This window comes from Aptenodytes forsteri, unplaced genomic scaffold (genome assembly GCF_000699145.1).
Source record: "Aptenodytes forsteri isolate BGI_AS27 unplaced genomic scaffold, ASM69914v1 Scaffold32, whole genome shotgun sequence".
NCBI classification, from domain to species: domain Eukaryota; kingdom Metazoa; phylum Chordata; class Aves; order Sphenisciformes; family Spheniscidae; genus Aptenodytes; species Aptenodytes forsteri.
In genome coordinates this window covers 867,700-880,554 of record NW_008795138.1, presented here as the reverse complement: position 1 = coordinate 880,554, position 12,855 = coordinate 867,700, and the positions used below count along the sequence as shown (strand labels likewise).

At 40.3% G+C, this 12,855-nt stretch overlaps 1 protein-coding gene across 1 annotated transcript in view; it reads left to right on the top strand.

Moving 5' to 3' along the window:
- Positions 1–9,895: 9,895 nt before the first annotated feature.
- The window catches only part of GPC6 (glypican 6), a 574,538-nt gene continuing 571,578 nt past the window's right edge, over positions 9,896–12,855 (top strand). The window contains exons 1-2 of the mRNA XM_009278474.1: positions 9,896–9,950; positions 10,782–10,940. Coding sequence (XP_009276749.1) covers positions 9,896–9,950; positions 10,782–10,940 — 214 coding nt within the window. The remainder of the gene's footprint in view (positions 9,951–10,781; positions 10,941–12,855) is intronic.

Below are 12,855 nucleotides of genomic sequence, written 5' to 3'. Positions count from 1 at the left end.
ACTTCCCTGGGCAGCCTGTTCCAATGCTTGACAACCCTTTTGGTGAAGAAATTTTTCCTAATATCCAATATAAACCTCCCTTGGTGCAACTTGAGGCCATTTCCTCTCGTCCTATCGCTTGTTTCTTGGGAGAAGAGACCGACACCCACCTCGCTACAACCTCCTTTCGGGTAGTTGTAGAGAGCGATAAGGTCTCCCCTCAGCCTCCTTTTCTCCAGGCTAAACAACCCCAGTTCCTTCAGCTGCTCCCCACAGGACTTGTTCTCCAGACCCCTCACCAGCCTCGTTGCCCTTCTCTGGACACGCTCCAGCACCTCAACGTCCTTCTTGTAGTGAGGGGCCCAAAACTGAACACAGTATTTGAGGTGTGGCCTCACCAGTGTCGAGTACAGTGGCACGATCACTTCCCTACTCCTGCTGGCCACACTATTTCTGATACAGGCCAGGATGCCATTGGCCTTCTTGGCCGCCTGGGCACACTGCCGGCTCATGTTCAGCCGGCTGTCGACCAGCACCTCCAGGCCCTTTTCCGACAGGCAGCTTTCCAGCCACTCTTCCCCAAGCCTGTAGCGCTGCATGGGGTTGTTGTGACCCAAGTGCAGGACCCGGCACTTGGCCTTGTTGAATCTCATACAATTGGCCTCAGCCCATCGATCCAGCCTGTCCAGATCCCTCTGTGGAGCCTTTCTACCCTCAAGCAGATCAACAATCCCGCCTGTCAGGATCTCTGAAAAAGGGCTAAGGAATGAGTTCAGGCACTGGACCCAAAATCGTTAGGTCCTATGCTGGCTCTTTTTGACTAGTTCAACTACTCTGCTCCCAGATTATTGCATACAGAGGGAATTTGCCCTAAGAAACATGGGTGCGAGCTCCTCTGACCATACGGATCAATTACTGGCCCCTTTTTGTCTAGGGGTATGGCTATAGGCTTTGCATGCATGGGGAAGGGTACAGAAACCTGACAACTTGACCTGAACCAGAAGGTGAGAGGATTTCTCTCTCCTATAATATAAAACATGGAAACCTCAAAGGTTTTCAAAACTGGCAAGCTCTGAGAAAGCCTTGGGACGGTAACAGGAAAGAAATCACATAGTCCAGACTCAGGAAGCCTTCAAGACTTCCCACCTTCTGCTGAAGAGTGACAGCACTGTTTTCTGAACCACTTTCAGTCCAAACACCTCCAGGCTTCTAGACACACACACCAGCTGCCTCCCTCTTTGGAGGGATGCCCATGAGTTCAGTTTGCCTCAAAGATGGGAGCACCTGAACGCCCCAGCCCAGGCTCTGAGACCTGACAGCTGGTTATTGAAACCAAGAATCTGATAGCAGCAATGAACAAAGGATTTCAAGAATGTCAGTCTGTATTGCTGAATCCTGATATTCCTAAGGAAATATCATTTATTGAAAATGTTTCAGAATTTCCTGCTTATTCATCACAAGTTTGCCTATCTATGGTGTTAATAATAGAATGTCTAGTCTCATGCTATAGTTGACAATATCCAGAGAGAAGCTTTAGATTCATATTGATAGTCAGAAGCCTTGTAATTCAGGATATTTTTATTCATACTTTAATGCATGGGTTTTTTTCAGTTCAGTGAAGCTATTCTTGTCACGTAAGTGAATCAAAACAGTCTAAAAATAGTCAAAAAAAAGTCAATAGAAAAGATCTTGCACAACAGAACTCTCCATTGGCACAATCTCATTGGAAATCTGTACCGGTACTTCTTCCTCCTGTGTCAGCTGGTGTCATTGAAGGAGAGTGATTTCAGCAGTGTGAATTTTGGTAGGAGTGGGCAGAAAAAGGTCTGAGTTCCTAAACTGTGTAAGATTTACTGTAGGAAGTCACAGAACATTCTCTTGTGCACCTTTAGGAAAGAACTAAATGCTTATTTCTGTAGTTCTGAGGCCCTCTCACCTGAAGGAGATGCCACTGGCAATGAGCAACTTGCAGAAAAAAGGCACTCCCCTGCTATGGTGTCTTCTCCCATTTGGCCCACCAGGAGAAGCAGCTGGGGAAGTTTTTCCCCTAACCCCAGGAGTCAACTCTCTCTGAATCACTGCAGAATATGCACAACTGCAGATTATGTACAAGAGTACAAAACAATCATCTTCTGGTTACTGCACATTATAGATAACTAGGACTAATGAGCTATGAGGCTAAGCAATAGTACGATTGCCATCAATGATAAGACCCGATAATTCTCTGGTGGCCGTGCAGTCATCAGTCGTGTTGGGAATGGGCTGATCTTCCTTGTTGCTGGGTTGCCAATCTCCAGTTCATCACTGTTTTTCCATGGGGTTTTATAGCTTCACATGTCAGAAGTTTTCCTCTTGAATCCTTTAACTCCCACAATCCTGTCAGTGGTTTTGCTCCCAGTACCTTGCTTGGCTTCAGCATGGACTTTCTCACACTGTAACAGCAATTGGATCTGTAAAACCGAGCCAAGGACACACAAACTTGGACCAAACTTGGCTCACAGACCGTGGAACTCCTGCACGGGGGTCACCGGACATTATTTTTTGCATGTTTTGGACTCTTTTGCATTGACTGATTTCTCTGTCCATTTTACCTAGGGCCATATTCTTAGCATGCTTCTCTGGGGGAAAAAAGGGAAGGGTTTTTTCTGCCCTATAAAGTCAAAGACACACAAACTTGGAGAAAGTGCTTTGCTTTTTGCCTTACGACTTGTGTCACAGTAAGGTTAATACTTAGGAGCTGATAGGGGCAGTTTGTTCTTTACAGTGGTTGGTTCCAAACAGAAATGAAAGGACGGGTGCCAGAGTTTCTGGCCCTGAAATTTCATGGGTAGATCTTGCGCCAGTATGATAACAGGACTCTGAAGTCTTTATAAATTGTAGCCTCCCTTTTTGTACCCTTTTATCCTTAAGCAACTAGGAAAGAGATTAGGCTGAAGAGTATCTCAATAAAGAGCTTATGGCAGAAGCACCAAAATCTTACTACTTATGTACCCATTACAGCCTCTGACTTAAGACCAACACGACCTATATCATGGTTGTCTTTGTGAACTGTTTCTATGCCTGGCATTGCAGGAAAGCAGGTCATTATCAATCAGAAGGCGGGAAGGTAGATTCATCTGTTTAATGGTAGCATGAAAAGGTTTCCTTGGACTGACCGAAGCCATATGAATAAGAGAAGAGCACTGTGATTAAGGACTTTTAAACAGTTGTTGCTAAGTTCAGTGTTTTAGAAACATGGATTTTATACGTGACAATACACTGATCAGCAAGGGATCTGCATGGCTTTAAAGTATACTTGACAGTGCAATCAAATGGCATGACTGTAGCTCATGCAGCTTTAACTTTCGCTGCATGGATATTAGTAATGGTGTAGCTATCTTAAGGACTTGTTTTGGCAGTACAGCATACCCAGTTAGCCTCAGGTAACTAACTCCACACTGTCCTACTGTGATTGTATTTCTGTAGGTACATGAACTAAGTGGTATAAATCTGTCTCTGATATATCATGTGCTGCAATCACACCTTTGGATTTCAGTTTTATGTGACGAATGTTGATTAAAATCTTTATAAATGCATGAATGTGTACAATCTCATCCTGTTATCTTAATAATAAAATCGTTCTGAGAGCAGCTGAAATACAAAACCTGCTTGCACTGTGTTTTATGGTCATGGTAAAGCGATGTGCTGCTTGTATTCTACTTCTCACTATAATGCTATATAAGATATTTCTGCTAGTATAGTAGGGGACATAATAAACATCAAAAATCAGTTGAGGGGGGAGGGGAAGTTGGCTGCCATTCCCAGGTGGAAACATGCTTTGAAATCAGAAAATTGCAGCCACGTAGCCAGGGAGATGATGAAACTATACAGTGCTGAATCACAGCCTTACCATTTGCTTTCCACAAGGCACTGAGCACAACGCCAGTAATACACAACCCGAGAGGTAACTAAAGATTCTTCTCACAAACTGTGCTATCAAAAACCAATTGTCTGACTGTGTATGCTTGGAAAATAAAATGAACCTGAGTGTTGGAGTAGTGGTACTGCTTCTAGTAGTTTAGTTAGGAAGACTCTAGGGACTTCAGCTCTTTCTTTAGCATCTGTACAGTCCTAGTCTGAACAGGTTTGCCTTTGCCTCCGCTTCTGTAACTTATTACTGAGGGCTTCCCAAGGACAACAGGGTCAGGGCTTCTTGTAAATGAATGTTCCCTGTGGGACCCGTAATGAAGAGACTGCTAACTAATTATCAGTCTCTTTGGAAGGTGTTCATTTTTTAATTGACCTCAAAGCACTCAAGAAACAAAAGGAATCTGAGCAAAGATGATTTGGGTCCAAGGCAAACAAATGAGTCATTTTCTTTCGTGGGGTAGTTGCACGGGTTTATTGGAGTCCACTGGACATACAAGTTTTTCAAGTTCAATATTCCGTTGATTAAAATTAGGAGAGTTGTGTCTGACGACATGACCTGTATGTTACAGACAGCTTTCCCTCCCTTCCTTCAGCTGTCATTTTCTGTGCAAATATTGCTCCCGTCATCACTTGTCAGGCCAATATTACAGTGGAATTAATTTAAAACATAATCTGTTTCCTTTTAGTTTGAGTAGGAAAGTTCAATTCTGCGACTTGAATGTCAGGTACAATTTTACAGAGGCTGCTTGCAGGGCTGTTATACCCCACAGAGAAGATAATTACAAAGTCAGAAGGAGCCTTAGGACTTTTTGGTTAGGGAACAGGTTTTGTCCAACAAAATGATATTTTAATTTTCACTATTTGAATGTTGGCTGAAATGATGAAACTCATGCTTCTAATTTAGTTTTAACTGCTAAATAAGTTGAATGCAGAAAACATGATACTGCTGTTTATTTGTTTTTTTTTTTTAAGTTAAAAATGATTGTGACTCAAATTCTTCCACAGCACTGTTTTCTCTTTGCATATATGAGTGACAGAAGGGTATAAGTGTATTGGAGAATAGTTTTCTAAAATACAGAATTAATAATGTGATCATGAAGAGTTCTTCCATGCTCCTGATTTCACCAGTAGAGCACTTAAATTGAAAACATCAAAAAGCAGGTGTTCAGAAACATCATCACCAATGCAGAAAAAAATCCAAATCTCAAAATGGTGGGCAAGGGTTAAAGATGAATGAGGTTTTTGTTTTACGTCTATTAATCATATTTTTAAAATAATTTAAAATAATATTTAAAAATAATTCTTAAAAATACAGAAAATGAGGTGGAAAATGTTAATTTAGAAACAAAACTCCAGCTGTTCCAGTCCTTTATAATTCTGAGATGTAGGAAGCTCTGTAGTGCCTAATCGCAGAACCGTAGAACAGCCCAGGTTGGAAGGGACCCTGACAGATCATCTGGTCCAAGGCATTGTAGGAAAGGGAGCCTAGGTGGGATTAACTAGCACCCTGTCCAATCACATCTTGAAAACCTCCAGCAATGGGGACTCCACCACATCCCTGGGGAGGTTGTTCCAGTGATTGATTGTTCTCACTGTAAAAAATTTCTTTCTTATGTCAAGATGAAACCTCTCCCAGTGCAAGTTCTACCTGTTGCCCCTTGTCTTCTCCATGTGGCTCCTTGTGAAGAGAGAGCCTCTGTCCTCTTTGTAGTTGCCCTTTAAGTACTGGAATACTGTGATGAGGTCTCCCCGAGCCTTCTCTTCTCCATGGAGAAAAGACCTGACTCCTTCAGTCTTTCCTCACAGGGCAGATTCTCCAATCCTTTGATCATCTTCATGGCCCTCCTTTGGACCCTCTCTGGTCTGTCCGCATCTTCCTTGAATTGTGGGGGCCAGAATGGGACACAGGTCTCCAGGTGCAGCCTGACAAGCACTGAGGAAAGTAGCATGATCATGTCTCTATCTCTGCTAGTAATGCCCCTGTGGATGCAGCCCAGTATCTGATTTGCCTTTGCTGCTGCCGCGGTGCACTGCTGACTTCATGTTCAGCTTGTTGTCCACCAGGAGCCCAGGTCCTTTTCAGCAAAGCTGCTCCCCAGCCGTGCAGATCCTAGCCTGTACTGGGCTTTTTGCTTATTCCGTCCTAGGTGCAGGACTTTGCACTTGTCTTTGTTAAACTTCATACTGTTAATAAATTACACTGGCTTCTCCACAAATGACTGAGTATGAGCAGGCCTGAAGCAGGTATTTCTAATTTTAAAGAACATGGTTAATGACAAAGCCCAATCACATTAGTCTGATCTGCAGGATGAAGGATGCAGAGCTATCTTCTCTTCTTTTAGGCTCTGTTGATGCATACAGGGTGACCAAGTTTGAAAGCACACCTTGAATTTACCGCTTTTATTTATTATCATTTATTCATTGCTGGATTTATGAAACAGCGCGGTGACTATATGTTTCTATTCTCACCAGTCATACAATTAGTCCTACCATTCTGCCAACAGAACAATATCAGGTTTTTTAATTTATGATTAGGATAGAAACTATAAAATACTGACTGCCTCAGAAAGAATTGTTTCTGAAATTGTTAAACTTGCAACATGACCCATAAAAAATTCTGGCTGATGTAAAATATTTTATGTGATCATGCTTCCAGTTCTAATAATGTAACCAATGCTTGCATCAGGTGTTCAGGAAATTTGGCAGTGAAAATGTTAAGGGTAATGTTATATTCCATAGGGTTTACAGCTCCTTCAGATTGTATCTTCTGCAAGTAGTTACCGCTCAAATCAGTTCTGGCATTTTGATACAGAGTAGAAGCACTTATTCAGCTTGAAAGTTGTAAGTTGCAATTTTTCTAAAGACTCTTGTGAGGTTTGTAGTATGTTATGGGGACACCCAACTGCAATATATCTGAATATAAAACAAGTGCTTTATAAATTGTTTTATCACACTTCAAAGCAACATGCTAGCAGGATTGCCAAATTCAGCTGCAAAACTTGCCAATTTGGATCATGTGAAGGCAGGTGTGAGATTACAGCTGTAATAAAACCGAAATTGAATACTGGTAGCTGAATTTGTAGTAGGCAATTGATTTGATTTATATAACATAAGCCACATGAGGAGAGATATGTAGGTCAGCATCTTCAGCTGGAAGCAGTGGTTAGAAGAGTTGTGGTAGGTCGCTGGGAACTGCTGAGTTAATACTTGTTTAGTCTGGCAAAATGCTGGTGCAGCGTAACTACATTCTGTCAAACTTGTCTGGGGAGACACCATTTGCAACAAGGAAAAACTAGTCAGTTATATCCAATGCCACTTGTGCCATAAAAATCTGTGCTAAAATTAGCATAAGAATGTAGACTACATGGAGTTTCCCAGGGCAAGAATTGGTACATTAGTTGTGAGCACATTTTCAGCCTGCAAAATACTTAAGGTGTGCAAATACACAAATCAGTGATTAAACTCCTTTTAGAGTAATAGAACAGTATATTACAAAATGCAAATGGAACATGATCCTGTTCAGGGAAATAGAGGAAGCACAATCAAATAGAGCCTGCAGAGTTATTTCCAGTCCAAGCCGTCTGTTGTATCACAGATTTGCACACAGAAAAGAAAAAAAAATCCAAAATAAAGCACACACCCCTTAATTAAAAAAAGAAATAGTGTCCGCTTTTTTTGTCCAAGGAGTGAACTAATGACCTGGCGATTCTAACATGAGTTGGAGGTTTAATAAGAACAAACACAAAATGGTAATTGCTGCTTTTAAAAAGGAAATTAAGATTAAGCATACAGAAGTGACCGCTTGTCAGAGAGTTTCCATTCGCCATTCCCAGGAAAGGGCCCAAGTTTTTGTCCAAGTTTTTGTCCAAGTTGTGAGCCTTTGGAGGGTGCAGCCAGTCATGGTCGGTACAAACATGCTAGGGCTCATGAGCTACAATTTCCAAAGACTTAATCTTTGCAAAGTATACTTGAACGTCTTAGGCCTACAAACACTCCATTGGCACAGAGCAATAGAAAATGCTTTTGCTTTATCTATAATCTGACCTGAGCCTCCAGTGCAGGAAACAGCAGCAGGAAAAAAATCTTGAACCAGAATATGAAGAGTAGCGCAATATTTACATTATTATTTCTTTCTACCAAAATGCAGGGAGTATATGACGGTGGAGGAGAGAAGAACTAGAAATGTTGTTTTAAAAAAGCTGATGATAGTTTAGCAAAGTTTTTGTGATGAAGGCGGGTGGTTAGTATAGGTGATTTAGGAAGATACATCGTCAGGAGAGGAAAGCAATGATGTGGTCTAGAAGTTGTGAGCGTGAGTTTCGTATTTCAGCAGTCAAGAGCCTCATGAATCAATGAAGATATAGTAAATTAAAAAGAAGAAACTTAATGAAAATATATGTCTAAGAAATAAGTGCAGTAGGAATCTGAATGAGTTTGTAGCAGCCAAGGTGGGAAGTCATTTTTGTAGTAAAGAGAAAGTAAGACTGTAAATAAGTAAGCGTGAGAAAAATGAATATTGCTACAAAAATGACTGCTAGACTGAGTTCAATATGCTTTAATTTGTCATAATACTCAGCATAACATAATGTCTTAAAAATCTAGACCCATGGCTGTTACTCAGGAAGCGCAGTGCCTTGATGATTAGCATTAGTTCAGCTGATAGTCTGGCAATTCTGAAAAACAAACAGAGCCAGACAGAAGAGAAAAAAAACTTGAACGGAGGAAATAAGACTGAATTTTATAAAAATTTTTTACTGCAACAGCACTGGAGGACATTATCATTACAGAAAGCATAAACTACCACTGTGGCTGGCACTAGGATAGTAGGTCTACCCAGTGCTTTCCAATGAGCAAAAAACCCTGGGTTTATCAAGGAAGGGGGTTTACAGACGTTATGGATAGGGTATATTTTTTTATTTAATTAAGCACACGGGACTGCTTCTAATGACACAGTATTTCAGTTTTCCTGACATCTAATAAAAACTCAGAACATTACTGTTACTAAAATAATTCTTACTGTGTCTGATTATGGTACCTCCGCAGTCACATGTTACTGTTGAATAGTTTCAGTTTAATGTGACAGTGATGTAGAGGGTAAGGCAACCATTATTTTGCCACTGTCATCTATGTTTGACAGCAGCTGGCTCACCAGTCCCTCTATGTGTTGTTTATGGCTTAGATGCGTGATTTTGAGAATGGAGAGGAATTAATTTATTGTGTTGGGTGCAGTAGACATGGAAAATAATCCTTACAATATTTTGGTGGTCATGGGATATCTCTTTTTCCAGGTTTATACAATGTTTTATAGCATGGTGCTTTTGGACATGACTGGGACTTGTAAGTAGTACTGCCGAACAGCAACTGATAATAATGAAATGATCCTTTCTGAAGATGTGTATCTGTGAGCTTTTAAAAAGTCTTGAGCCTGCAGAAAGAAATCTCATGTCATTATAGTTCATATATTATGAACTCTTGCAGGAAAAACAAATTAAGACTGGCGTGATGGGTCAGGGTTGAGGAATGGCTAAATTTCAAATTAAAAGTCTTCATTCAAAAACTGAAACAAAAACTGGAATAAGGTGAGGGCAAACTCAAGACTTTGCATGTGCAAACTCAACACTTTGCATGTGCAAACCTCTTTTTGATGCTGTTTTCAAAATGATGCAGCAGCTAAATGTATTATACTCCTGGGAAGCATAAACCTTAGGGCCTGATTCTTCTCACTACATAATAAGAATGGTGAAAAGTAGCCTTAAAGTAGGTATAAACTGCATTTAAATCTTCTTTATGGCTCAGCAGTGGTAGAAAGGAGCCTCAATATAAATGAGAATCAGGTCCACAGTATTTATTTAACCCTTGGGCTTTTTATATCATTTTATTTGCACCTTTAAGAGATTTGCAGAGGGATTTTTAATCAGGATTCGGTGTACAGAAAGCTAAATATTTTCATTGCCTTACAAGTAACTTTAATCATAGAGGCAGATCATTCTTTTTATTTCTCGAGGGAATGATAGAATTTCCTGCCTTTGTGCAAACTGAGCTAAATGTTTCTGACACCCATAGTACAGTGTCAATTGGAAATTCACATCTCATGTAATAACAGACCATTTTAATTTCATGAGCTAAAGAATTGGTTTCCACTTGCAAATTGTACCAAAGAAAGCAATATTGTCAGAAGAACTGGCACAGTGCTTCAAGAGATAAATCTATTGAATTAAATAAGAGGCTTTCATTACCTTTTACATTGCATTTCCGTATAACATAAGCATTAATTAAACTCTTCATTGCTTTCTCCTACTCAGCAGAGCACTTGCTCGGTCTGACAAGAAATGCTGCCCAAGAAAACATGTGGCACCCAAATACAGTCATTAAAATACAGTTACTCAAGCGGAAGGGAAGGAAGTGTAGAAGGGGAGAATGTTTCGGTGCATTTGGGCAAGTGGGACCTAGCTACGGAAATACATAATTTCTGTTTTTCAGGTTTTGACAGCAAGACAGCTCCGATGGCTTGTAACAGGTCATCTCACTAGGTATTTCTCCAGGCATTCTGAATACAAACAGAAAGCAAGCAAATGTCTTTGCATTTTTAAGTATATGTCTGTTTATGAGGAAGGCTTCTTCAGCATGAGGAATCACTTTTGGCATGAGACAATTCTACCTTTTGAAGTATCAAAACAACTCTGCAAAGTGTGTCTCCCCTCCTGTGTGAGGAATGCCCAACTATGGCAAAGTTGTTGACACAGATTCAAAGTGTTCCCATCAAGTAGTCAAGCCTTAAAGAGCTCTTTGGGTAGCCCACCTTCCTTAACTGAAGAGACATCATGTATATTTGGTTCTGACACATTTCTATCTGTATTCAAATATTTCTAATTCCTTTTTTCTTGTGATTCCAGGGGAACATTTGAGAATCTGCCCTCAGGAATATACATGTTGCACCTCAGAAATGGAGGACAAGTTAAGCCAACAGAGCAAACTGGAGTTTGAAAACTTGGTGGAGGAGACAAGTCACTTTGTACGCACCACTTTTGTATCCCGGCACAAGAAGTTTGACGGTAGGCTGGATATAATTTACTTATTTTCAAGGTTATGGGATTTAAAAGTCAGTTATCCATAATAAATTCCAATGTTCTTTTCTTTACAATGAGATATCACATTTGCAGTTGTCAGTTTGGCTAAGATAGGGGTTAACTTACAGCTGGTATGCTTATCAGCCTTGTGAGTATTGCCTTTAATTACAATGACATCAAGAATCGGACTGTTGAGTGCCTGCAGGCTTGGCTAATGTTGAAAAAAGAGATTAGATATGCATACAGAGGTTTATAATTTTTGTCTCCTAGTTTCAAATGCAAAATTTAGGTTTGCAATTATGTTCACTGTTGCAAGATGAACTGTGGATCTCCCGTGATTTTTGTTATTGCAAAGCAGCTTTTTTATAGTCTGCCTCGTTGTAGCCTTAAGGCTATAGTTTTTTCCTGCGTGATTTTCTTGTGATGTACAGAGTCTCTTAGAGGGCTTCTGGCTTCCAAACACTAAGGACTCAGTTGCATTTGAGAGGGATTGTCATGCAAACCACTTAAGCAGTATTGAACACATCTTTTATACCTAGAAAGAATTGACAAGGACAGTTTGGGGTTTTTATTTGTTTCTGATCAGTACTCCAATCTCAGGTCCTCAGCCTATGTAAGATCTTTATAAGATCAAGGGTTCAGTGTCACAATTTGCTAATGCTTGTCTTTCATAATGAACATTAAGCAGTTTTTATGGTTGTGTCCATATTTACAAGTCGCACTGTATTGAGCTTTTCTTACAAACTGCAGATTAGCAAAAAGGAAAAGAGCTTCAGAATATTTAGTCATGGCTTTATCTAAATATGAAATCAGTATTTGTGTTGAAAGTGTCCCCCTGAGTATTTCTGCATATGTGTAAGTTGGAAAGGGTCTGGCACTAAGAGGTGTAAATCGGCATTGCAAGGAGGATTGCAGAGCTGCATCTTTGCACGTAGGTAGAAAGCCTGCAAACAGGTGCAGTAAAGCTGGCTAACCCCAGGTAACGGGCCATATGCACACATGTAGGAGAATGGTGGAAAGGTTATCCCTGAAGTTGGAAGATTTACTCCGAAAATCTGAGGTCGCATTCAGAAAAAAGTGAAGATGTCTCTAACTCCTTAGCGTAATTCTCTATCATTCTCTTTATCCAATTAAAGATTTTTTTTTCTAATATTGATTCTCTCAATATGACACAGAAGGGAAGATGAATTATAAAAGGAGGGAATGGGAAATGTGTAATATGAGGATGAGCTGGAGACAAGTCCCCAGCAGCAGATCAGATGCTAATATAATTTAGAAAGTGTCCTTAGTCCTTGGAAAGACTGCAGTGTGGACGACTGTGCAGCACTCTGCATTATGATTGTTTCCCTTTTTAATGTGAAGTTGGAACTCTTTATGTAGTGGATTTTCAAAATTTTACTTGGCTTTGAAGGACCTAAAAAAAAATCCAGAAGATGTGTGCAGTACTACAAGATGAGTATGCAAGCAGAACAGACATTTCAAACCATCTATGGCACGTACAGGGCTTTTCTCTTTTTCTAGAAGGAAACCAAGATGATCGCTGGTGTTCAGGGAGCACTGCGGTTTACTGAAAACGCTGGGCTTGTTGACCACAGAGCTCAGACAGTACCTTACTAATTCTTTGGCAACTTGAGGCCTTTTTGTGTTGCAAGGAACTCAAGCACATTATGGCTTTTTCAGTAACCTGAAATTCTGTATCTTAATACTGACGGTAAGGTATATAGCTGAAGGTTACTGACCTGTTGTAAATACTGCATTCTGGGATTCTTATGGATCTGCTCCACAGGAAGTTGGATTAAAAGACCAAGTGGTTTCATCTGGTTTATCATTGATGTTTTAAAGGGAATTTGCAATGTGAAGTCTTATCAAAGAGCAATTGAACTTAGTGTAAACATTCTGT